This window comes from Pongo abelii, chromosome 10 (genome assembly GCF_028885655.2).
Source record: "Pongo abelii isolate AG06213 chromosome 10, NHGRI_mPonAbe1-v2.0_pri, whole genome shotgun sequence".
Classification (NCBI taxonomy): Eukaryota; Metazoa; Chordata; class Mammalia; order Primates; family Hominidae; genus Pongo; species Pongo abelii.
The window spans coordinates 51,502,883-51,526,332 of NC_071995.2; the positions used below are offsets into that span (position 1 = coordinate 51,502,883).

A 23,450-nucleotide genomic window follows, 5' to 3' on the forward strand; every position below is an offset into this window, starting at 1 on the left:
CCGTCAATTACCCTTCCTTGAGCTCTGTGTCGGGGACCATGTCGGGGACCATGCTTTGGATACTGGGATAGGCAAATCATGAGTAAGGAAGAGAAATGGCCCCACATTTTGTGGCACCCCCAGTCTGAAACTGCAAATTGCATACCAGAAAGACACACAAAGGGCAGAGAAAGGAGCAGCTAGAAACTCTAGATATCCATGTTGAGGAGCCTGGTTGGGGGTTGGGGGGCTTCATGCAGGAGGGGAGTATGAAGCAGATTCGGGACAGTGAAGCAGAACAGGGCTGGAGAGAAAAGAAGGAGGTGAGAAGGACCCATGTGAAGTTTTGGAGGTTGGAAAGAACAAAACCTATACCGCAGTCCTTTTAAGTGCTTTTAGTCTGACAGCGTCTGTATCAGTGGCCTTGTGCAGCTAGCCATGTGGCTCCTGTGGGTGTATGTGCGGCTTGGCAGGGGCTGTGGCATGGGAGAAGGGGCCTGGGTTCCTGTATGTCTACTTTTCTCCTTTTTTGCACAAGGCAGCCACTCTCTGGAAGCCAGGAGGTGTGGGTCCCAGATTCTTCTCGCCCCAACCTCCCCCAGAAAATAAATCACACGATTTCATTAAATGCACCTCCTGCTGGGGATGTTGGCTCATAATTCCTCTCTGATTAACCCCCACTACCCCAGAAAGTTTATAGGCCAAGAGAGGGAGAGGGAGGGGGGAAGGTAAAAGGAGGGATGGGGGGAATCCCAGGCGGGTGATGGATGACTCTGTCAGCCCAGCTCGTATTTATTAATAGTCTTAATACGGGAAGCAATAAAGGAAGAGAGGGATTCTATTAATTAAATCATTGTTATAATTAACTTTCATTAAAGGAGGATCAATAAAGAGGGGCTGAGATGGAGAGAGGAGAGATCCATTATCTCTAATTTCCTTGGAAGGGATTCAGGGAACGAGATGGGGTTGCTAGGAGACAGAGATGTGAGGGAAGGAAGGATGTAAGATGTCATTCAGGTGGGGCTGGAAAGGGGGTGGACAGGAGCATTTCAGGTGAATGGAGACAGGGAATGGTGGGGGCGGTCCACACAGGGGCCCTGAAGGGAGTGGAGGGCAGCTGAGAAGGGAGCTATTGGGTTGGAGGACAAGGTGGTTGTAGGCATGTGCTTGTGCAGGGCATTGCTGAGAGCCTTGGTGAGCGTGCAGGTCCTTAACAAATGCTTTACAATGCTGTGTGTGTGTCTGTCTAGCCTGTGAAGCTGGTTAGAGTGGATGAATGTGTTTTTGTGACTGTTGAGGCAGAGTGTGCATACAGGTACGAGGGGATGGCAACAGAGAAAGAAACAGAAACAGAAACAGGAGGAATATAAAATCGCCTTTAGAGGTATGAGGCTTAGGGCATTTTTTACTAAGTAGATACTCAAAGGTGTACACTCTTGACAGGAATAAAGCCTGTCCTTTGGCATAAGGTACAGTGATGGCTGCTATGAAAGGTGAAGGTCTGGGCAGAGGGAAACTTGTCCCACTTTTCCACGGCATGCACCCACCCTGGGACTAAACCCTGAGCAGAAGTGACAGGGACCCATGAGTTTGTTCCCTCCCTAACTGCTGCATTATCCAAGCCAGACTCCCACTTGAGACAACCCACTCATGGCCAGCACACCAGGAGGCATGACAGGACAGTAACTGCCCAGCATCCCCTGCCATGAGGCAGGGATGCGTCCCCTCTTTCCCTCCTCCCTCCACCAGGGTCTAAAAGCCGGAGGTCTGGGCCCTGTGTTCCAGTCACACCTCATGATAAGAACACATTTTGTGACAACAGTCATACATATCATATAAATATATTTGTTCAAACTACAAAGGGATGGATATCAGGGGGAAGCTTTTATTGCTGTGGGGGGACCTGGAGAGGGAGGGGGGGTTTGGAAATGGGGATACCTGGGACCACTTGTTCCCCCCATCCCTCACAGAAGGCACAAATACATTATTTCTTTCCATGTGAGGAGATGCGAGGACAGGATACAGAATACAGGAATCCTCAAAAATACAAAAAACCCTCCAAACTGAATACCTAAGGTTATGGAAAAGGCTGGGGTGGGGCAAAGAAGGCAATGGGGGAACGGAAAGAGGAACCAATGAAGCTGAGAACAAAAAGGGACCCGAGAGGCCGTGATGTCCATGCTGCTGCCTCTATGCAGGCCCCAGAGAAAACTCAGGTAAACAAATGGAAACCCCAAATAAGAGAGGGTAGGGTGCCCCAGGAATTAGCTTTGGGGCATCAGACAAGGGAGTGTGAGTGTGAGTGTGTGTGTGCAGTGGCTGTGTATCAGAAGCAACCAGGGCTAGGAGTGGACGATTCTATTCCCACAAGGGAAGGCCTCCTCCATCCCGGTTCCTCCAAAACCACTTTCAGGGGGTAAATTCAGCCACTGCTTCCAGGATCCCTCCCTGGGACAAAAGAGCCAGGTAGGAGAGGATGAACTGAGAAATCTTGGGATGAAAACAGGGCACACAGAAGTGGTTCTTAGGGAACAGAATATCATGGAGCCCAGTGTGATAGAAAATGGGCATGAAACCTAAGTGTGTGTGTGTGTGTGTGTGTGTGGTGTGTATTTGTGCATGTACGAGGGAGTAAGATCACTCAAAGGTGAAGGGGTCCTGGGTGCTGAAAAAGAAGTGTCCATCCATGTGGTCCTCCAGGGCATCCTTGTCACTCTCAGCAGGAAAGCGCTCCTTACAGATAGGACACTCCTTCCATGTGGGGGTGGCAGGGCCCCCAGTGCTGGTTTCTGACAGGGGACCCACTGTAAAGCCACTAAGAGAGACAGAGGGGAAAGGGACAGGGTTGGCGTGCTCTGTTCCCTTCTTGACTTGCAGACTTCGGAGAGCAGGACCCATGTGCCTGGGTTCCCAGGTTATCCTGTGCCTAATGCAGCATCCTGGCCTCTCCCACAGCGTCTTTCTCCCCACAGTCCTGGAAGGCTTATTTTTCCAGTTCCCCATGTCCTCTCTTCTTTAGTCCCTGCTGGTCTCTGCAGTGCAGAGCCCATCCCCCAACCTCCTGCTCTCCTCCCTCCATCTCCGTCTGCTGCCTAATGAGGCTGAAAATGAGTCTGACATCGTCCTTCATCTTCCTGCTCCAGCCGAGAAGGATGACAGCATCACCCCCTCCCTGCCCTGAGCCCATCTCACATCCAGGCAAAACCAGGACTAGATGATCAAATCTCTCTTCCCTGTGCCTGCCCCCTTGAACCTGGGAATAAAAGGGAAGGCAGAAGGGGACAATCTGATACCTGAAACCCCCATCTCTGTAGGTTCCCTTCCCTAAGGGTCACCCAGGGAAGTCAGGGAAGAGGGAAAGCATTTCAGTTGTAGCCAGATGGATGCTGGATCCCAGTCTTCTCTCTGCTCCTACCCCTGGGGGTGCCACGGTCACTTCCCTTCCTCCCTGGAGGATCCTAGGTACCTACCTGGTGGTTGGGGAAGGGGTAGAGGCAGGAGAGAGGGGAAGCAGGGCAGTTTGGGCTCTGCAGAAGATGGTGCTAGAACAACATAGAAGCCAGTTAAAGGCAGGACCTCTCAGTGCATTGATAAGACAGGGGTAGGGATTACCTGAAGGCATCTGGGATTTGGAGCAGTGACTCATTTTCCTTGTTAACCATACCTGTATCTCCTTTTCTTGGCTGAGGCCAAGAAGGGCAGGGGTTGGGAGCAGGGCCTGGTGACTGTCCACACGGACGCCCTTTCCCTGTGACCTCCTCCCACCTTCCTCCTGGCCTGGCTGGTTGAACTCACCTGGCCATGTCATAGAAGGCATTGCCCAGTTCAGGAAGCAGCAAGTTGGCCTCCTCACCCCCACTCTGCACAGCTGCCATCAGGACTGACTTCTCATCTTCAGCCTCCTGGATGCCGAAGAGACAGGGTTGGGCTTTGGGGTGGTGTCCCAAGATGGGGGAGCAGCACATTGGGACAGGTATGGGAAGAGCAGCCAAGGCTAGGACAGTGACCTGAGGGGCTTAGGAAGAGTGAGGCAGGAGAGGCGTTTTGAGGGGCTGGTGAATAATAAGAGAATGAGTGTGGGGGGAGAAGCAGTGAGGCTATTGGGCTGGTCTGGGTTTTGGGATGATATCTACTAGTGTGGCATTGAAGAGAGGCTGGGCCTGCCTCCTCTCCCCTGGCAAAAAGGGAGCCCTGGATGGCTAAGATTCCTTCTCTAATTAGCCGGGGGTGCCTGCCTGTGGTCCCAGCTACTCTTGGGAGACTGAGGTGGGAGGATTGCTTCAGCCCAGGAGGCAGAGGCTGCAGTGAGCCAAGATCGTGCTGCACTCCAGGCTGGGACACTTGGGTTTGGCCCTACCCCTCCTTACTGCTTCTGTGCAGGCTCCTCCACTGCTCACCGAGTCAGAGCTACTGTCCTCAGCTGGCCCAGAGAGGTGAGGAGAAATGGGAGCCGGCTGGCTGATGACAACAAGGGGAGAAGCCTCTCGAGGCCCAGCAGGAGAGGAGCCTGGGTCCCCATGCTCACAAAGGCCATAGGGTGGGAGCCTCATGTCTTCTGGGGACTCGTCCTCTGAGTCTGTCAGAGCTGCTGGGCAGCCTGTAGGAGACGAAGCAGGCAGAGAAGAAAAAAGGATGTGTTGTGAGGAGCTCGACCAGCTCTCTCCTCTGGATGAGGGGTATCATTAGACTAAACAGGGGCCAGGGTCTGGGAAAGAAAAGGCAAAACATATAGAAGGCAAAGGCAGCTCCCAGCAAGGTTACATGGAGCCTCCCTCAACAGCGGGAGGTAGAGTGGGGAGGAGGTGTTACAAGATTGGGGCTATACGGACTCAGCCCCGCAGTGGCCTCCTCATCCTCTGTGGTGGCATCCTCGTTCCACTTCTCATCTGCCACCTTCTCCAGGCGGGCCTCTAGCTTTCTCATGTACTCTAGCAATTCCTGGAATTGGGAAGGAAAAAGGCAGGTGCTAGAGAATGGGAAGGTGCCAAACTTGCTAGCCTGCAGAGCCATTCTCTGCACCAAAGAAGAACTCTTAGCTCCTTGGGTGCTAAGAGCATCAGGATTAGATGCCTTCAGCAAAGATTGGGGCAACTTCAGGTAGACACTCCCCCCAGCACCCCTGCTTCACCACTTACATCCCTCCCTTCTCCCAGAGATCATCCCCTGTCCTGCCAAATCGGTTAATAAGAGAAGCCAGGGTACGGGCCCTCTTGGAGAGAACAGTTTCTAAGCCAAGAGATGACAGGAATTTACAAAGTTTCTAGCCCTCAAGTCCTCACCTGTGGCATCCATGGGGCCTGGGTTATGGGTACTCACCTGCTTCTCCTCCTGTAACTGCTCCTTTTCCTTCTGGAGCACACGCAGGGCTGATCTCAGCTCTGTCAGCTCCCGCTTACTTTCTGACAACTGTACCTGAGGGAAGAGGGCCCGATGGAATCTGAAGCCTAGAATGTACCTCCAAGAACCTGGACTCTGGGACCAGGACCAACAATCTAGAACCAGGTCTCCCCATGTCTCTGCTTCTTCCCTGCTCTGACACACATACACAGGAATTCCCAACACTCTTCCTCCATGAGTACTTTGTCTTGGGCCACAGAGACTCAGTTTTCTAAGTCTTAGTCTCTGCCTCTCGAGTGGGGACCTGGATGACTTCCTCTAGGCTGGGGTGCAGAGGCCTTGGTCATACCAAGGGGCCACTCTATAATTCTCCTTAGTCACCTCTACTGGGCCCAGATGTGTACCCTGAGAGCAGAAAAAAATGCACATTTCAAACCAATGAGGGCTTGCGTGTGCAAGTGAAATGCCACCCAACATGTAAGCAGACACCTAGCACTTCTGAGCCCATACCCAAGACAGAGAGAAGGGGTATGGATGCCTCAGGAGGCCATAGGACAGGACCCTTGGCGGCTGGGTGCCTCACCAGGCTAGAATCCTTCTCCCGGGCCAGCTCAGTCTTGAACACGTGGTTTTGAGTCCTCTCCTCCTGAACTGCCTTCTCCAATCGAAGTATCTCTGCACTCAGCTTCAGGATCTTGTCCTTCTCTGCCTGGGAGACAGCCGAGAAGGAAAATGGGAGGGTGGAGGGGGAAGAAAAAGGAACGCCACTGTCAACAGCATCATCCCTTACTTGTCCTTTCCTTTATTTAAAGCATCATTTTTAGAGCACTTTCCCCTTTTTGCCTTCATTTCCTATACCCTCTGAATGAAGGACAGGACATGACGGCAGGTGCTGCTTGATCAAGAACGGGCATTATGGCAGGGCCTGGGGTCTAGGACAGAAAATGTTTCTGTTCCAAGGAAGGTACTCTGGTGATCAGGATTGGGATACCCCGGTTAGGGATGGGTCATGCCTAGAGAGTAAAGTGTATCTCCTCAAAGCCCCTCTCCACCCGAGTCCTCTAAGGTTCTCAACCCCTCTTCTCTCCTCCCAGAGGGTCTGACCACATGTAGGAGTCCCCACAGAGGTGGGGGCAGTGGCCTTCAGATTGCCAGATGCCCCCCATCCCTCTACCTCCACACTCTGCAGCAGCCCTGCCCGCTCCTTGCTCCATTGGCATTTTTCTTCCTTCAAGTGCAAACCGAGCTCAGCCAGCCTGCCGTTAACTTCAGCCACTTCCAGGCGGCTGCGGTGTAGTTCGGCTATGGTGCGGTCTCTGGCTGCTGCTGCGCTGGCCAACTCCTCCCCAAGAAGGGTGGCTTTCTGCTGGCTTGAGGTGGCAAGCTCCTGGGCCCCTCGAAGCTGCTCCTTCAAGGGCTCCAGCTCAGCCTCAGGAGAAAGGAGAAGATGGAGATCAGAGTTCCCAGTGAATCATTTGTCAGCCGGGGAGGTAACCAGGCTCCCTCCACTCCACTGCGTTAGGACTCGGGGTTGTGTTGTTTAGTCTTTAGCCATGTCTCTCCCCTTCTCTTTAGACACTCAGGCTTTTCTACAACTTGCCCTTGGAATTTCCCGTTTCCTGTTGCCAAGGGGCCTCACTCACCACCCGCTGCTGGGCCTGGCCTAGGGTGTCCTTCATCTGGGCCACCTTGTCTTTCAGTCGCTGGGCCTGAGCACTCTGCTCCTTTTGCCAGCTCTTGGCCTCCTTCAGGTCCAAATTTAAGCGATGGTTCTCCTGTTGTGCCACTTGGAGCTCAGCCTGAGGGAAGTGGAAAGCAGGTAAGGAAAGGGTATGTGTGTTGGGGTGGCTCAGGAGGTGAACCATTGTGATGAGAGAGGTCAAGGTTCCACTTCTCAGATTTAACACACACTTAAGCCTTCAGCTATTGCCAGCCCTTCTTGGGTTCTCAGCTCAAATAACTCAATCCTGCATATCCAGTCTCCAGCTCCCAAACTGAGGTATCCAGCATCACAGCCTCGGGTCTTCCATGTAGGCATTCCATGTACCATTTCTGCTACTCCATTCTTTCTCTTAAATCAAAACTCAGTCTTCATGCCCTACAGGCCCCTTAAACTCAACAGTCTACCTCCCACCCCATCCCAGTCTTTCCTACTCTTATTTCCGTCCAGGGTACCAACTAGCTCCCACGTTACTCAGGATGGAGTAACCTGGTGCCCTTGGTGCCATGCTTGGCTCTGTCCTCCCCCTAGCGGCCCACAGAAAAACCTATTGCTTCTCCATCCTGGTCACAGCCATTTCCCCTTCTCTATTACCACCACAACCACGTTATCTCAGGCTCTGGTCATTTCTTGCTTGTACTACTGAATAACTTCATAACTAGTTCATTCTCCACAAGGGAATCAGATTATTCTTCTTTAGGTACAGTTCTGATTCTTTAAATACAGTTATTTTCTTTTTTAGAGATAGGGTCTGGCTCTGTCGCCAAGACTGGAGTGAAGCAGCATGGTCACGGCTCACTGCAGCCTCCAACACCTGGGCTCAAGCAATTGTCTCAACTCAGCCTCCCTGGTAGCTGGGATTATAGGTGTGTGCCACCACGCCTGCCTAATTTTTGTATTTTTTTGTAGAGATGAGACAGGGTCTCACTATGTTGCCTAGGCTTGTCTTGAACTCCTGAGCTCGAGGGATCCTCCTGCCTTCACCTCCCAAAATGTTGGGATTACAGGCGTGGGCCACTACACCCGGCCATAAGTACAGCACATGTCACCCTTGCTTGAAAAATCATCAAAGCCTTTCACTGCTTGTGGAATAAAAATGAAGCTCAAGATCCACCACAGTCTAACCTAGGCCCTATCTCAAACACTTCACCCACACATTCAACTGCCCTGAGTGTTCTGGCCTTTAAGTCTTTGCTCATGTCTTTCTCTGTTCCTAGAATAGCCTCACGCTCATTTCTGTCTACTCAAATTCTACCTATTCTCACTGCTGAGCAAAGGGTTTTTTAACAATCTTCCACATTAAACCCAGGGTACTGAAGAAGGGATTTAGGAGTTCTGCAGATACTTGATTTGAATGTCTTCTAAATTATTAACAATTATGTTAAAAAAAAAAAAAAAAAACACAGGGCCAGGTGCAGTGGCTCAAGCCTGCAATCTCAGCGTGATTTGGGAGGCCGAGGTGGGCGGATCACCTGAGGTCAGAAGTTCAAGACCAGCCTTGCCAACATGGTGAAACCCCATCTCTACTAAAAATACAAAAAATTAGCCAGGCGTGGTGGCAGGTGCCTGTAATCCCAGCTACTCAGGAGGCTGAGACAGAAGAATCGCTTGAACCCGGAAGGCAGAGGTTGCAGTGAGCTGAGATCGCACCACTGCACTCCAGCCTGGGCAACAAGATGAAACTCCGTCTCAAAACAAACAAACAAAACAAATAAAACCCATAAAGTCACAAGTTAACACACTGGAGATCACCAACTGACATATGTTTCCAGGTTAATTCATTTTTGTGCAAAGCTCAGAATAGTTTCTACTGTATTTTCTATTGAATTGAAGAGTAAACTGAGTTGCAAGGTGGAGAGTTTAAAAATTGTTATTTGCACCTACTTGTGTTTGACTCAAGGTGTTCTCGATATTGTAAAACCAAAATAAAATACAGAAATACATTAGTTGCTGAGGCTGGCAGAACAGTCATCGATAGCCTCTCATTTCAAAGTTTGGTATGCCTCAAAATTACCTAATTGCTTTCATTACCTTTTAAGTAAAGGTTATACATTCAAATTTATAAAAATAAATTTATAGTAATAAAACATTGTTTTTGTTTATTCAGTGAGATTCCACACAAGATTAAAAACTTTATTGGTGGGAGGAGAGGAAACGGTTCTGCTAAAAAGGTTTGAAAGTACTAGGCTACTACATGCCCCACACCCCACCCCTTTTTTTTCTGAGACAGAATCTTGCTCTGTCACCCAGCCTGGAGTGCAGGGGTGCGATCATAGCACACTGCAGCCTTGACCTCCTGGGCTCAAGCAATCCTTCCACCTCAGCTTCCTGAGTAGCTGGGACTACAGGTGCATGCCACCATGCCTGGCTAATTTTTAAAATTTTTTGTAGAGATGGGGTCTCACTACGTTGCCCAGGCTGGTTTTGAACTCCTGGGCTTGAACAATCCTCCCGCCTCGGCCTCCCAAAGTGTTATGATCACAGGTGTGAGCTACCACGCCAAGCCATGGCCCGCCCTTTTTTTTTTTTTTTTTTTTTTTTTTTTTTGGGACAGAGTCTCACTCTGTTGCCCAGGCTGGAGAGCTGTAGTGCGATCTAGGCTCACTGCAATTTCTGCCTCCTGGGTTCAAGTGATTCTCCTGCCTCAGCCTTCTGAGTAGCTGGGATTATAGGCACCTGACACCACACCTGGCTAATTTTTGTATTTTTAGTAGAGATGGGGTTTCACCATGTCGGCCAGGCTGGTCTTGAACTCCTGACCTCAGGGGATCCGCCTGCCTCTGCCTCCCAAAGTGCTGGGATTACAGGCATGAGCCACTGTGCCTGGCCTCCACACCCCTTTTAAAAAGACTTTTCTAATGTCTCTAACAAGATGTGCACTCATACACCTCCCTGGAGCTCCACAATACTTTATTAGATTTCTCTTGAGGCCAGGTGCAGTGGCTCACACCTGTAATCCCAGCAATTTGGGAAGCTGAGGTGGGTGGATCACTTGAGGTCAAGAGTTTGAGACCAGCCTGCCCAACATGGTGAAACCCTGTCTCTACTAAAAATACAAAAGTTAGCTGATGGTGGCATGCGCCTGTAATTCCCGCTGCTCAGGTAACTGAGACATGAGAGTTGCTTGAACCCGGGAGGCAGAGGTTGCACTGAGCTGAGATCGTACCACTGCACTTCAGCACAGAAGACAAAGTGAGACTCTGTCTCCAAAAAACAAACAAAAAAAATTTCTCTTGTGACACTCTTATACTGCACTTTTCCACTCTGACTAATCCTGATTTGGGTATATGTCTTATGTTCCCTAGTAGAGTGCACACAATGTCTTCTTTACATTTTTATTCCCGTTGGTGTCCGGCTCTCGAGAGGGAATCAAACACTGGCTGGACAATGGAGAAAGCAAATCAACTCTGAGCCCCTTACCTCGCTTTGCTCCTTGTCTGCTTGTACTTCTTTCAGCTGCCCAAGGAGCTTCTCTTGTTCCCGAGTCAGGGCCTTCACTGTGTCTCTAAGCCTGTGATTGGTGGGATGACATGTCAGACAATCTGCTCCACCCAGAGAAGGAATGGACTCAGGCCTCTGTCTTGTGCTCTGCTGCTGCTGCTCTAGGCCCAGAGCTCCATTTTACTCTGGGATGCATAAATCCCCAAGCCAGCTGATCCAGTTCTAAGCCCCAGGAAACCAAGATTCCAGGTTCTAGAGAAGAATTTAGACAGAAATAGTTTTTCTTATCTTTTTGTGTAATATTTTAAGGAATGTTTTGCTGATGGCTCCCATTGTCTTCACTCAATCAAGATATTAGAATCTAGTCTTTTTGAGACAAGGGCAGTCATTATTGATTATAAACTTTTGATATAGACCAGAAGTTGGCAGACTCTTTCTGTAAAGGGCCTGATAGGAAAGATTTTATGCTTTGCAGTCCATGTGTGGTCTCTGTGGCATCTACTCAACTCTGCCATTGTAGTGCAGGACCATCCAATGACAGTACGTAAACGAATGAGCATCATGTTTCAATAAAACTTGAACACAGATTTGAAGTTCATACAGCTTTCACATGTCACAAAATATTCTTCTTTTAATTTGTTCTTAACCATTAAAAGATGTAAAAACTATTCTTACCTGTGGGTTATACAACAGGTGGCAGGCTAGATTTGGCTTGTGGGCCATAGTTGTTGACCCCTGGTCTAGACAGCCCCTAATCTTTTCCAGATGCTCAATCTGACCACTGCTTTTCTAACCTATGACTTAGAATGTAGACATCTAATATCTCCCTAGGGTGAGACTAACATATCCTGAAGAAGCCTCTCAGATGAACTCACTTATTACTTTGGGCCTTGGATAGAATGCTCTTTCTTTTAAACAGTTTTTTAAAATATCACACCTACCAGTACTAAATGAAACATAATTATGTCGTTAATGAAATAAGGAACTAGAGTGTTTAAACTGGTGAAAATTTGAAGGATGGACATGGGAGGTGGTGGTCAATATTTACGCCACTTGGTAGAGAAAACAATTTTCTGAAAGAAGAAAGAAATTTATTCTATGTGGCTCCAGAGGTCTCGGTACCCCCTGGTAAGTTATAGGAGAGTAGAGTTTGGCTCAATACAAGAGATACAAAAATGACAGCTGTCAAATGTTAAAAGAGGCTGCCTCCTGAGGGTGACCTCTTACATACCCTCACACATATCTTACAATCCCAGTGCTAAGAGTTTATGATTTGTGTCTTTTTTTTCCAGGGCAGAGATTCCATAACATTCATGGATCACCAGTTATAATGTTTCTTAATAGTAAGAACACGGTCTAATCTTATCTTTCCTGTGGCCAAATCTGAAATCCATCCTCTCTTATCTTGCACTGACTTCCATCCATTCGCTTCTTCCAAATCCTCCACTCCTAGCTCTTGCTCAGCTTTTGCTGTACAATAAGTGGTAACTATGATTATTTCTGAAGTGGAGGAATACAGAATAGCATTTGGAAAGATAGTAGAGAGCTCGGCAGAAAAGGGTATCCCCAGTAACTAGCCTGAGTGAGGGTGAGAGGGAAAGAGAAAGCGTGTGAGGCAGACAGCAGGTCTGCTTGCCTGAGAGGGGGCTGGAGTGTGGGGGTCATGGAAGGGAGAGGAAGTGATGGGGTCAGTGGACTCCCCTCACCTGTCCAGCTCCACTTCCTTCGTCAGCACTTTCTCACTGATGGTCTGGATGTCATCCTCTAGCTCCAGGATGCGTGCCACATGGTCTCCCTGTTGCCGACTCAGGATGTCCCTCTCTTCTGTGATCTCCCCATGGGACCGGGAAATCCCCTGAAATTAAGTTTCCCCCAGAAGAAAAGGGAGGTTGGGACTCATCTCTCAAGTGGTGGAACAAAGGCTTAGGAAGAGCACACCAGGGTCTGACTGCTCCCACCTGGCTATCACATTGCCTTCCTTGAAAAAGAAACTGTAAGGGAACATTCCCTTACCTATCAATATGGCCACCTCCACCTTACCCCAGCATTCCTATGTTCAAAGAACTGAATCTCATTACAAGTTTGGAACATGTCTCTTGTCACATCAAGTTTAATCCCACCCATTACCCCTTAAACCTATTTCCTTGATGCCAGAACCATCATAAAAGCCCACTAACATCTCTCCTTCACCCTCTTCACTGGGTTCAGATTTTGGACGCTGGGTGAGCAGCCAGGCCCTGTCCCCTACCTGGCCCAGCTCCCACCTTGTACTGTTCCATCAGCTCCGTGTGCTCCTGCCTGGCAGTTGCCAGAGCCCTCTCGAGCTCCTGCACTCGGCTCCTCAGCTCTGTCACCTGTCCCTCCAGCTGCAGCTTCAGCTGCATCAGGTCATTCCGTTCTTGCTGGCTCTCATCGAGCTGGTTCTACAGGCAGCAGAAGGAGAAGGGGAGTGTGCTGGCGGAGTACCCCTTCTAAGGTCCCATCCTCACCACTCTCCAGGTGCATTTTGGGGTTGGGAAGTTACATAGCTTTGGGTTATAAAGAGGTGAGGAAGGGGATGCTCAGTGTGCTACCGAATTCCGTCCACCACCCAGTCAGACGCACCAGCTCATGGCACTCTGAATTGCCCATCTCTCTTACCTCTCCCCACCCTAGGCCTGGCCCTTTCCTCACCCAGCAATTGCAGGAATCCCCCGTGTGGCACAAGTCAATGAACACAGACACAAGGGATGGCTCCCCTAATTTTACCCTATCTGCTCTGGAGTTGAACAGACTTGGGTTCAAATCTTCAATGCAATTTTTACTAGCTATGTGATTTTTTTTAAAGATAGGGTCTCACTATGTTGCCCAGGCTGGAGTGCAGTGGCTAGCCATAGGTGCAACCATAGCATACCATACCTCAAACTCCTGGCCTCAAGCAACCCTTCCACCTCAGTGTCTCCCCCAGTAGCTGGGACTACGGACGCATGCCACTACACCCAGCTAGCTATGTGATTTTGAACAAGCTTCTTCTCTAAGTCTCTGTGTCCTCATCTGTAACATGATCCCTTAGTGTGAATTGTTGTAAGGCTCAAATGAGAAACATGATTGTGAAAACGCAACAGAGAGTAGGAGCTCACACATCTTTCACTTACGTGAGATATAAACATCTTCCTGGGTGACAGAGCAAGACTGTCTCAAAAAAAAAAAAAAAAAAAAAAAAAAAAAGAAAAAAAACCCCAAAAAACAAACAAACAAACAAAAAAACCCCAAACAGTATCATTTCAACATGTAGTCAAAATAAAAATTATTGAAGTCTTTTACATTCTCTTTAAAAAATACTAAGTCTTCAAAATCTGGAGTATATTTTACCCTTATCGTACATCTCAGTTTGGATTAATTGCATTTGAAGTGCTCAAGAGCCATATATAGTTAAGAGCCTTTGGTATTGGACAGTACAGGTCCGGGGCCTTGCCTATCTGCGCTCACTCCTCACTTGTCCTGGAGGCAGGTCTTGTGCTCCCCTTTCTCTGAATGTTCCCTGGAGTAGCCTCTCTCCACCCTTTGATCTTCCTCTAGGGCATAGAGGGCAGGATGTAGTGCGTGGAGAAGGAAGGCTGCAAAAGTTCTTATGAAATCCTGAGTTACACCGGCCTTTGGGTGGTCTCCTTTCCTGCCTTACATGTTCGTGTATGTCTATGTTAGACTGAGACTCTCCTGGAGGCAGGACTTTGTCTAACTTTCAGTGAGGTCTTTAGTTGAGGCCACAGATGAGGGGAGGGTAAGGTAGGAAGGGTCCTCTTGCAATGCTGTCTCCCACTCCCTTGCCTGGGAATAACTCTGTTGCTCTTTTCTCACCTGTAACACAGTTGCCTTGGGGACAACCAGCAGGATGTCAGAGCCCCCATCAGCCTCCTCCAGGGTCACCAGTTCATCCATGGGCCTTGGCTCTCGGAACTGGAAAGGGGGGCTCTGCCCACACACCCGGCCTTGGCGGTTCACATATCGGAACTGGTAGAGCTGAGCTCCTGGTTTGGGCAGGTAGCTGGCTGTGGGAAGAAGAATGGACCCAGGACCCCAATGATCCAATGTCCTTGGCTCCATCCAGCCTCTTGCTTGGTGTTCCATATACCGTTTCTTCTCTTCTCCACCTCCCACAGGCCATTTCTTTTCCTAGGGTACTCTTCTCCCTCCTTTCTGCCTGTCCCTCTCCTTCCTTTCTTTCCCAAACCCACTCCCCCTCTAACATAATCATAATAATGCTAGTTACTATGTAGTGAGTGCCTACCATGTACCAGACACTGTGGTAACACTTTTTATTTTACTTTATCTTGAGACAGAGTCTTGCTCTGTCGCCCAGGCTGGAGTGCAGTGGCACGATCTTGGCTCGTTGCAACCTCCACCTCCCGGGTTCAAGAGATTCTCCTGCCTCAGCCTCGTGAGTAGCTGGGACTACTCAGCCATGCACCACCACGCCTGGCTAATTTTCTTTTTATTTTTAGTAGAGACAGGGTTTTGCCATGTTGGCCAGGCTGATCCTGAATTCCTGACCTCAAGTGATCCACCCACCTTGGCCTCCCAAAGTGCTGGAGTCACCACACCTGGCCTATAGCTTTCAATTTAAATCCTCGTAATGTTCCTATAAGCCAGGCATCCCCTTTTACTGTTAAGATAACAGACACAGGGAGGTTATGTAATTTGCCCAAGGCCAAACAGCTTGTAAGTGTTAGAGGTGAGATTTGAACCCAGGGCTTTCCCTCTTCTCACCACATAATGCTACCTTTCCCTCTTCCCTACTCCCCCATTTTTCCTTCTTTGGGTAGGACACGGGACTAGATGCCCTCTGAAGTTCCTTCTGTTTCTATGTCCCTGATTCTGCGATAATCCCGTGATTCTCTATCTGCTGAGCCCTGTTGGATATATTCTCATTATATTTATTTTCGTTTATTTTTCCTTGTCCTTTGTGCCTAACTTTCAATGTTTCTGAGCCCACTACCTTCTTTCAAACCTCCACTCCCTTGGCTCCTCTCTCCCAATTTTCCATCTTCCCTTGTACCTTGGAACTGGACACTGGTGTGAATGGGGGAACCATCAGCTGTACTTTCAGGCACGGAAGACCACACAAATGTGTGGTAATCCCGAACACAGGCAGCCTCCACCTGTGAAAGCCCAAGGTTGGAGAAAGGTATGGTCATGGAACTACCTTCTATGGATGGAAGAAAGGGCTGAGGGGTTGAATAAGGGGGGCAGGATGGAGCTACAGTGGCAACAATGACAAGAGAAAGGGAAAGTGGAGGGACACTAATGTGTCAGTAAAGAACAAGGCTAAGATGGAGAAAATATGTGCTTTGGTTATACAGGTGGCCTCTGTCATCTGTGACATCTTTCTCTCTTCTTCTCTATCAACCTGAGGTTGAGAATCCAAGAGCCCAATCATTCCCCTTATTCCAACCAACCCACAGCCCATAAACCTAAGCCAAAAGGGGTTCCAGAGATACCTTGAAGATGCCAATCCAGTCACTGGCACTGGGCATGGTGCCTGGGGGAAGGGTGTAGTGACATTCCACCTTGGTGTTGGGGATGTAGGTCCGGGCTACATTGAGAAAGTTGACTCCACCACGGGATGGTGCCCGGCTTAGTGGTGATTCTTCCATCCTGGCCTTGAGATATCTGTTCTCCTATGAAAGAAAGGGTTGATACCCTAAAGTCTCTCCAGTCCACCTCCTTCCCCCCCACAGCTCCAGCACCACACACTCACAGCCCCTGCCACTATACCTGGAGATAAGGCATACCTGGTTTCTAGTCCCTGAGGGTTACGGGGCATTTTTGAGGTATCACTCTTAGTCTCTAGGACGTAGGTCTGGCCTTCCCCATCCTGTCTCACACTGTACCTGCTCTGGCTCATAGACCCTTCTGAGGGTTCAGACTTCTCTAATTTTGCTCCCAAAAGGACACTGAGGGGGACAGAGCCTGGGATACTGCGACTTGGTCGACAGCCTCCATTTCTCCATCCCATCTCCCACACATCCTGGCCCTTGAATTCAAAATCCAACTGAAGTGTGGGGCCCTCTCATTGAGAGAGGTGTCCTTACCTACTCCTAAGCTTGTTGACCCAGCTGTATCCAGGAATGAGTTATGACATCAGAAAGCAGCAACTAATCTCTGAAAGGAATGGTTGAGTTTTCAGAGCTAGAATATGGCTGGGGGTCGGGGGAAACTGACAGCCCAAATCCTTAGGCTCCTGAGCTCTCAGCTCTTTTCATCTCTCTGAGCTGCCTACCCCCATGAATTCTAGGGAAGCAGAAAGCTTCCGCTGGCATCCAAGAGACAAAGGGAAGGGGAGGATATAAGGAAAGACAGGTTCTGTCCCTCGACTTATTATTCCAGGAAGTCAAGAATTCTGGAGGTGGCAACTTCAAGGGTGGAGTGAGGCGCTTAGCAGGAACGTGGTGGGGGTGGGGAGATGGAATGTGGGGGCCTGGAGCCAGGAAAGCCCCACCCCCGGGGCAGGGAACAGACTAGAAAGTGGGAAGGGGCCCCAAGAAGTGGAAATGTATATTTAACGTTGAGGAAAGGGGAGATAGTTCAAAAAGAACCTAACATTCTCCTCTCCAGACTGTGCCTGCAGCAGGACTAGAAACCTACTAGTTTCACTTTAGTATTTCTCTCCTCATTTTCTCTCTGCTCCCCTCAGCCTCCATCCTTCCATCTGTTTGTATTGGTAGCTGGAGACACACCACAGGATGGGGTTGAGAGGAAGGGGTGTTCCAAGTTAGCTGGGGAGAATTAATTGGAAAATATGAGGGTGGGGTGAGGACAGATAACAATAATAATGATCAAGAGAACTCCTCAGTCCAGGGCTGTGAGATGGCCCTCTTATTCATCACTCCTTTCCAGCCCACTAATCTGTTTCCTGTGTCACTCACAGCTGACATGTCCAACCAGCCATTGCCACTAGTCATATGCACGCCCCCAAACATCACAAACCCACACCAGGCTGAAGTCCAGGGCACAGGAGCTTTAAAAGAAAACAGAAACTCAGTGGATAAAGGTGAGCCAGCAACACAAAAAGGAGCAACTTCTGCCCCCCAAATAGGTAGAACAAAAAGTTTTTTTTAATGTTCATCTTCTGAAAAATTCCTGGTTGAAACTAGTCCTTGTTTTCTCCAAATGCAATTCTTCCAGCTTTCTAAGGGTGGGGGTAAATTGTCCCCAGAGATATACCTGGAGAACCCTAAAATACACCCCACAAAGAAAATCCGTAACAGCTGTAAACGTTCTTCATGTCCGAAAGAAAGTTCTGGGCACCTAAGATGTAGGTGTGTGGCCTGATTCAGATGTTCACATGAGGGGGCGGAGAGCGGGTGTCCCACCCCCTACTCTGTAGGGCTCTAGAGTTCCTTGACATTCTACAACTTGGAAGGTCCCCCTTCCTCCCCAGGGATTCAGCGTCGTAAAGGCCTTTGGATTTGCGTAGGGGAGAGAGGGAAGACGTGTAGGGCACACGTCTTGCCTGGGAGCGAATAAGCAGATTTCAGCTCCCCTAAAGGGATCAGCTTTATAGAGACGTACTGAGAAGAAGGAGAGGACGACAAGGGGGTGCCCCTCCGTAATCAGAGTCCCCTTGAAACCAAGAACTCCCCAAACAGCGGGGGTGGCTTCTCCAGTACGGAAAGCGTTAAAATCCAAACGCTCCTGTATTCCCCTTCGACAGTTCCCTTACGTTATCCTTCCCCAAACTGGAAAGTGGGGTGACCCTCCCCTCCCATAAGATCGCCCCCAATTAGGCCAAGTTTCTTACCCAACAGACGGATCAGCTGTTCCCCTCACCTCTCACCAACAACAAAAACAGCACTCCGACTTCTGGAGGGGAGGGAGAAGAGTGGGCGCGAGGGCTTCTGGGGTTTGTGGTTCTTCTGCGCCCTTTTGCCGCTGCGCGCTCGGATCTAGGACTATACATCCCAGAAGGCTGTGCGCAAGGAGGGCGGGGAAGAGGGCATCCGTGTCGGCGGCCTCACCGCGGCATCCTGGGAGGCGTAGTTCTCACTCCTATGACAGAAAACGAGGGTGTGGCCACCAAAGGACTTCAAGGCCCATGATCCCTTAGGAGGGGGCCGGCTGCATTAGGGGTGGCTGCTGGTTTGTAACGTGCGTTGTTGGGGGCTGGGGAGGATTTACGGCTCTAACGCCTTCTGTATAACGCTTTAACGGTGGGTAGAGCGGTTTCTGTTGCGTCCCGTCCTGTACTTTTCAGACCCACCTGTGAGATAGGCGTTAAGCGTTATGCACGCTTTATAGATGTAGAAACTGAAGTACGGTTAAGGAGGCGGTGTGAAGTGTCAAAGCTATGAAATGTAGAACTGCATTAGCCTTGGCTAATTCCACGTCATATATTCTTGCCACTACACCACAGCTACCCACCATTTTGGGGATGGGAAACTGATAGCTGGGGTATAGCAGTTTCTTCTTTACTTCAATCTCAGGGACAGACCTTGTAAGAATGATGTCTTCTGCACCGCTGACCATCTTCTTCCAACTTGAGGATTTCAGTGCTAAGGGTCCTGACCATACACATCTGGATTGGGCTCCCCCAGAGTGGCTTCTGGGTCTAGGAAGAGGATACAATTGCCTGAGGTGGTGGTAGGAGCGGTGGAATGAGAAGAATGAAATTGAAAAGGGAGCTTGGCATAATTCAGGACCTGTCACAATTCACAAACAAGCCACTTATGGGGCCTGTTTGCCCAAGCCTTTTAAGTGGCTTAAATTAATTAGGATAACAATACATGTTGACGTTCCGGTTTTTATTTAGGAGAGGTGAAAGATTGACACGTCTCCCACACCCCCAGTCACGTTATAGACTTGGGCATCCTGTCCCCCCTCTCGCCATTCTCCATCCCTGTAGTCGGAAGCATTCAGAATAACCTCTTTCTCTGGCTCTGCATTAAAGGATTACAGTCTTAAGGATTGATTTCCTCTTCCTAGGTGCCTGCTTTAATTTTCTAGTTTACTAAACTGTGGAGCTTCTGCCTTTTCCAAGTTTTTTGGTAGTGTTTTGCTTTTACGACTGAATGCGGTGTCTGCCCTGAGTGTCTTTTATCTGAAGATCTCCAGGCACTTAACAATTAGTTACTGGGCTGCACAAACATTAAGGTGATGTGTCTGTGTCATTAGTCAGGATTTATGAGTTAGGGAACCAGTTTCTGAATGAGGAGGTAGCTCAAGGTCTGGAGTGGGTTAAGAGTGAGGTCTGTTCAAGGACCCAAGTCTCAAGTGTTCTTGGCTCTTGTCTTCCGCCCAAAATAAAGGTCTACGAGAAAACAGTCTCGGAGCTAAAAATGGTAACAACTTCCATTTCTTGGGTGCTTATGATCTGTTCAAACCATGCTAAGAATTTTCCCATTTAATACAACAGGCTTATGTAATATGCCTTGTTATTGTCCCCATTTTACACATGATGAAACTGAGGCACAATTAATGACTTGCCTGGAGTCATCCAGCTAGTAAGTGGCAGAATCAGGATTTAAGCACAAGCAGTCACCATACTCCCAGTCCAGAAACTCTGGCATGTGATACTAACTCCCATTGTTCTAAGGAACAGTGCTGGTTCATTAACGGGAGACAAATGTTCACTGAGCATTTATGTGCTCAGTGCAAGGCACAAGGTAATGTGAAACAGATTCATTCAACAAATATGTGTCAGGTACTATGCTAGGTATTCAGTTAATTTTATTGAAAGAATGAACAGAAAATATTCATTATTTTAAAATAATATATGTAATTCATTATTTTAAAATAATATATGTAATTCATTATTTTAAAATAATAAATGTAATTCATTATTTTAATTATAGTCATTACTTTCAAATATTCAAGTATTTGAAGGATAGATGAAATTTGGATAGTTTGGCAAGATGGGGACTGGGGAGGGTAAGCTTCTTCTAGGCCAAAGCAAAGATTTGGAGGTGGGAATGGATAATGAGCCTAGAGTCACATAATAGCACGTCAGTTTCAACCTTTATTTATTTATTTAGGCAAACTCAGGTTATTGGTAATGTCTGCCTGAAATGTTGTGTTGAGGATTCTGAGGAAAGAATGCTGGGTAGTAATGTCTGCCATGTACTCCAGATGGAAAATGGCAGTTGTAGTGGATGGACTAATTGGTCTCATTCCTGCCCGCTGCCATGTGACTTGCCGTATCTCCTGTAGAAGGAATACTACATGTCATTGACTTTGGGCTTTGTCATGTTTCATGATTTGGCTGATGGGATGTGAACAGACGTGACTCATGCCATGTTTGAACACATGAGTTTCCACTTTCTTGTTCTTCTCTGCCACTAGAATGGGAATAATCCACATGAGAGTTGCTCCTTCTGCCTGGGTCCAGGAATGAGAAGACCTGTGGAGCTGAGCTGCTGCTTACTCACAACCTGCATATACATAAATCAGAAGCCAGCATTGGTTGTTGTGAGTCCCTTAGATTTTGGGGTAGGTTGTGATTTCAGCAAAGCTGAATAAAAGCTACAGTTGGAGGCCAGGCATGGTGGCTCGCTCCTGTAATCCCAGCACTTTGGGAGGCCAAGGTGGGCGGATCACTTGAGGTCAGGAGGTCAAGACCAGCCTGGCCAACTGGTGAAACCCCGTCTCTACCAAAAATACAAAAATTAGCCAGGTGTGGTGGCACGTGCCTGTAATCCCGGCTACTTGGGAGGCTGAGGCAGGAGAATCGCTTGAACCCGGGAGGCAGAGGTTGCAGTGAGACAGAATGGTACCACTGTACTCCAGCCTGGGCGACAGAGTTGACACTCTGTCTCAAAAAACAAAACAAACAACAACAACGACAAAAAGAAGCTACAGTTGGATAATTGGATAATGGAAGATAAAATTGGAAAGACAGACTTAAGCCAGAGTATAGAGAGTTTTGAATGTCAAATGAGCCAGAGCCTGCTATGTGTTTATCAGAACCTGTTTCTTTCTTTTCTTGGACACACAGCTGTACCACATTTTTAAATTTTTTAATTTTTATTTTTTGAGATGGAGTCTCACTCTGTTGCCCAGGCTGGAGTGCAGTGGTGCGATCTTGGCTCACTGCAAACTCCACCTCCCGGGTTCATGCCATTCTCCTGCCTCAGCCTCCCAAGTAGCTGAGACTACAGGTACCCACCACCACACCCGGCTAATTTCTTTGTATTTTTGGTAGAGACGGGGTTTCACCATGTTAGCCAGGATGGTCTCGATCTTCTGACCTTGTGATCCACCCGCCTCGGCCTCCCAAAGTGCTGGGATTACAGGCGTGAGCCACCGTGCCCGGCCTAGCTATACCACATTTTTAAGCTTCTCCTTTAATTAATGTGTTCCATTTTCAAGTCTGGCCCATAAAACCCTCCAAAAAAGATCCTTCATATTTTTTTTCCTGTCTAGCTTGATGAAGATGACCTTAGGCACAGTGACCCTGAAGGCCACATGTTAGAGACAGTGGAGCCACAGGATGGAAGGCAGCTGGTTCCCTGAATCATCACTTGGCAGAGAGCTGACCACTAATCAGGATCATGTGTTTTAGATTTCACTTGACCAATAAATCAATTTCAATTGTTACACTGCTAAAAGTGTGGGGTTTATTTTTTATAGTAGCTACTGTTTTCCTAATCAATACATCACGTGCAAAGGTTTGGACTTCACTCCCATCAGGAATGGGAAGTTAGTCACTGAAGACTTTTTGAAAAAGGGGAATAATACTGTGAAGACAGGTGGAAGTTACAGTTATTGGGATCAAAGAATATTTCTGAGTGACAGTGGGAGATTTGGGGACTGTTGTTTTTTTTTTTCAGAATATAGTTTAACTCTTGTCTGGGAAAGGGAGATGACTGCCATGATTGTCGAAGGGCTCCATAGAACTGGGGAAGGAGCTGCTGAAAAATGAATCCATTTCCCTGAAATGTTGTCTCTTTTCTCTTTTGCAAAAGTCCTAATTCTGGTATTGCCTCATGTAGCTCGGTGCCCACCACATAATAAATGTTTAATGGAAGCTGGCCCTGGACTCTGGGAATGCTTTGAGGAGCTACCACTAGTTGAGTGCCTACTATGTCAGAGGTGCTCTTTCACCATTGAATCATCACAATAACTGTGCAAGGTGCTATCCAGATTTTACAGATGAAGAGACTGAGACTTAAGAGTAACTTACTGGCTGGGCGTGGTGGCTTATGTCTATAATCTCAGCATTTTGGGAGGCCAACGCTGGCAGATTGCTTGAGCACAGGAGTTAGAGACCAGCCTGGGCAACATGGCAAAACCCTGTTTCTACTAAAAATACAAAAATTAACCAGGTGTGGTGGTGCACACCTGTAGTCCCAGCTACTCGGGAGGCTGTGGTGGAGAATCACTTGAGCCTGGGAAATCAAAGCTGCAGTGAGCCATGAATGCACCAACTGTACTCCAGCCTGGGCGACGAGAATGTGACCGGTCTAAAAAAAAAAGCCTCTAAGAACAATCTTATTCTGAAACCTATACCTTTCCCAATATAACAAGATGCTTTCTGAGAAAATAATAATGACCAGTGTTATTAATAGTACTGAGTGTCTGCCATGTACCAGGCACTCTGCTGGATGCTTTACAAACACACAGAAGCAGCTCTATCAGATATTGTAGGCTGTTCTGAATGTTTCCAAACTGTGGACTCTGTGAGAAGTAGGAAAAACATTGACGTAATTTTAGCGCAAAGTTTGATTTCCTTGGGGCTTTTCTTTAAGGTCTCCGGCCCATTTTCTTTTGTCCTCTTAGTTCCTTGGTTGACCCCGGGCTGGGTGGAAGAATGGTTTAGAGATCTCAACTATACTCAGGTCTGCAGCTCCTTCACTCTGCAGACCCGTCAAGCCACTCTACTATCAAAGTGTTCAGATCATATTATTATTATATAATTTTGATCAATGAAAAAAACCAAAGTTCAGAAAGATTAAATAACTTGAGCAAAGCCACATAGCTAGTATGAGATTTATTTATT

At 48.1% G+C, this 23,450-nt stretch overlaps 1 protein-coding gene and 1 long non-coding RNA gene across 26 annotated transcripts; one reads left to right on the top strand and one right to left on the bottom strand.

The window, feature by feature from the left end:
- Window positions 1-1,804: 1,804 nt before the first annotated feature.
- Window positions 1,805-18,393, bottom strand: CALCOCO1 (calcium binding and coiled-coil domain 1). Of its 12 annotated transcripts, none has more exons than XM_063711654.1 (18): window positions 18,258-18,366; window positions 17,102-17,232; window positions 16,549-16,618; window positions 15,955-16,134; window positions 15,513-15,615; window positions 14,315-14,505; window positions 12,742-12,900; window positions 12,184-12,332; window positions 10,457-10,547; window positions 6,960-7,115; window positions 6,491-6,745; window positions 5,900-6,025; window positions 5,296-5,391; window positions 4,809-4,917; window positions 4,377-4,576; window positions 3,775-3,881; window positions 3,450-3,521; window positions 1,805-2,794 (listed from the first exon to the last, which is right to left on the bottom strand). In XM_063711654.1, the coding sequence occupies exons 4-18, from the start codon at window positions 16,108-16,110 to the stop codon at window positions 2,617-2,619; spliced, it is 2,148 nt and encodes a 715-aa protein (XP_063567724.1). In that variant the 5' UTR covers window positions 16,111-16,134; window positions 16,549-16,618; window positions 17,102-17,232; window positions 18,258-18,366; the 3' UTR covers window positions 1,805-2,616.
- Window positions 16,635-22,317, top strand: LOC112135743 (uncharacterized). 14 transcript variants are annotated; one of them, XR_008512347.2, is made up of 5 exons: window positions 16,635-16,816; window positions 17,385-17,507; window positions 18,940-19,093; window positions 20,795-20,941; window positions 21,875-22,312. It is a non-coding gene; the product is annotated as an uncharacterized LOC112135743 (long non-coding RNA). The 14 variants fall into 14 exon arrangements; XR_010135653.1 differs by having other exon boundaries at window positions 16,644-16,862; window positions 18,940-19,090; window positions 21,875-22,313; XR_008512339.2 differs by having other exon boundaries at window positions 16,644-16,816; window positions 18,940-19,090; window positions 21,875-22,310.
- The last annotated feature ends 1,133 nt before the right edge of the window (window positions 22,318-23,450 follow it).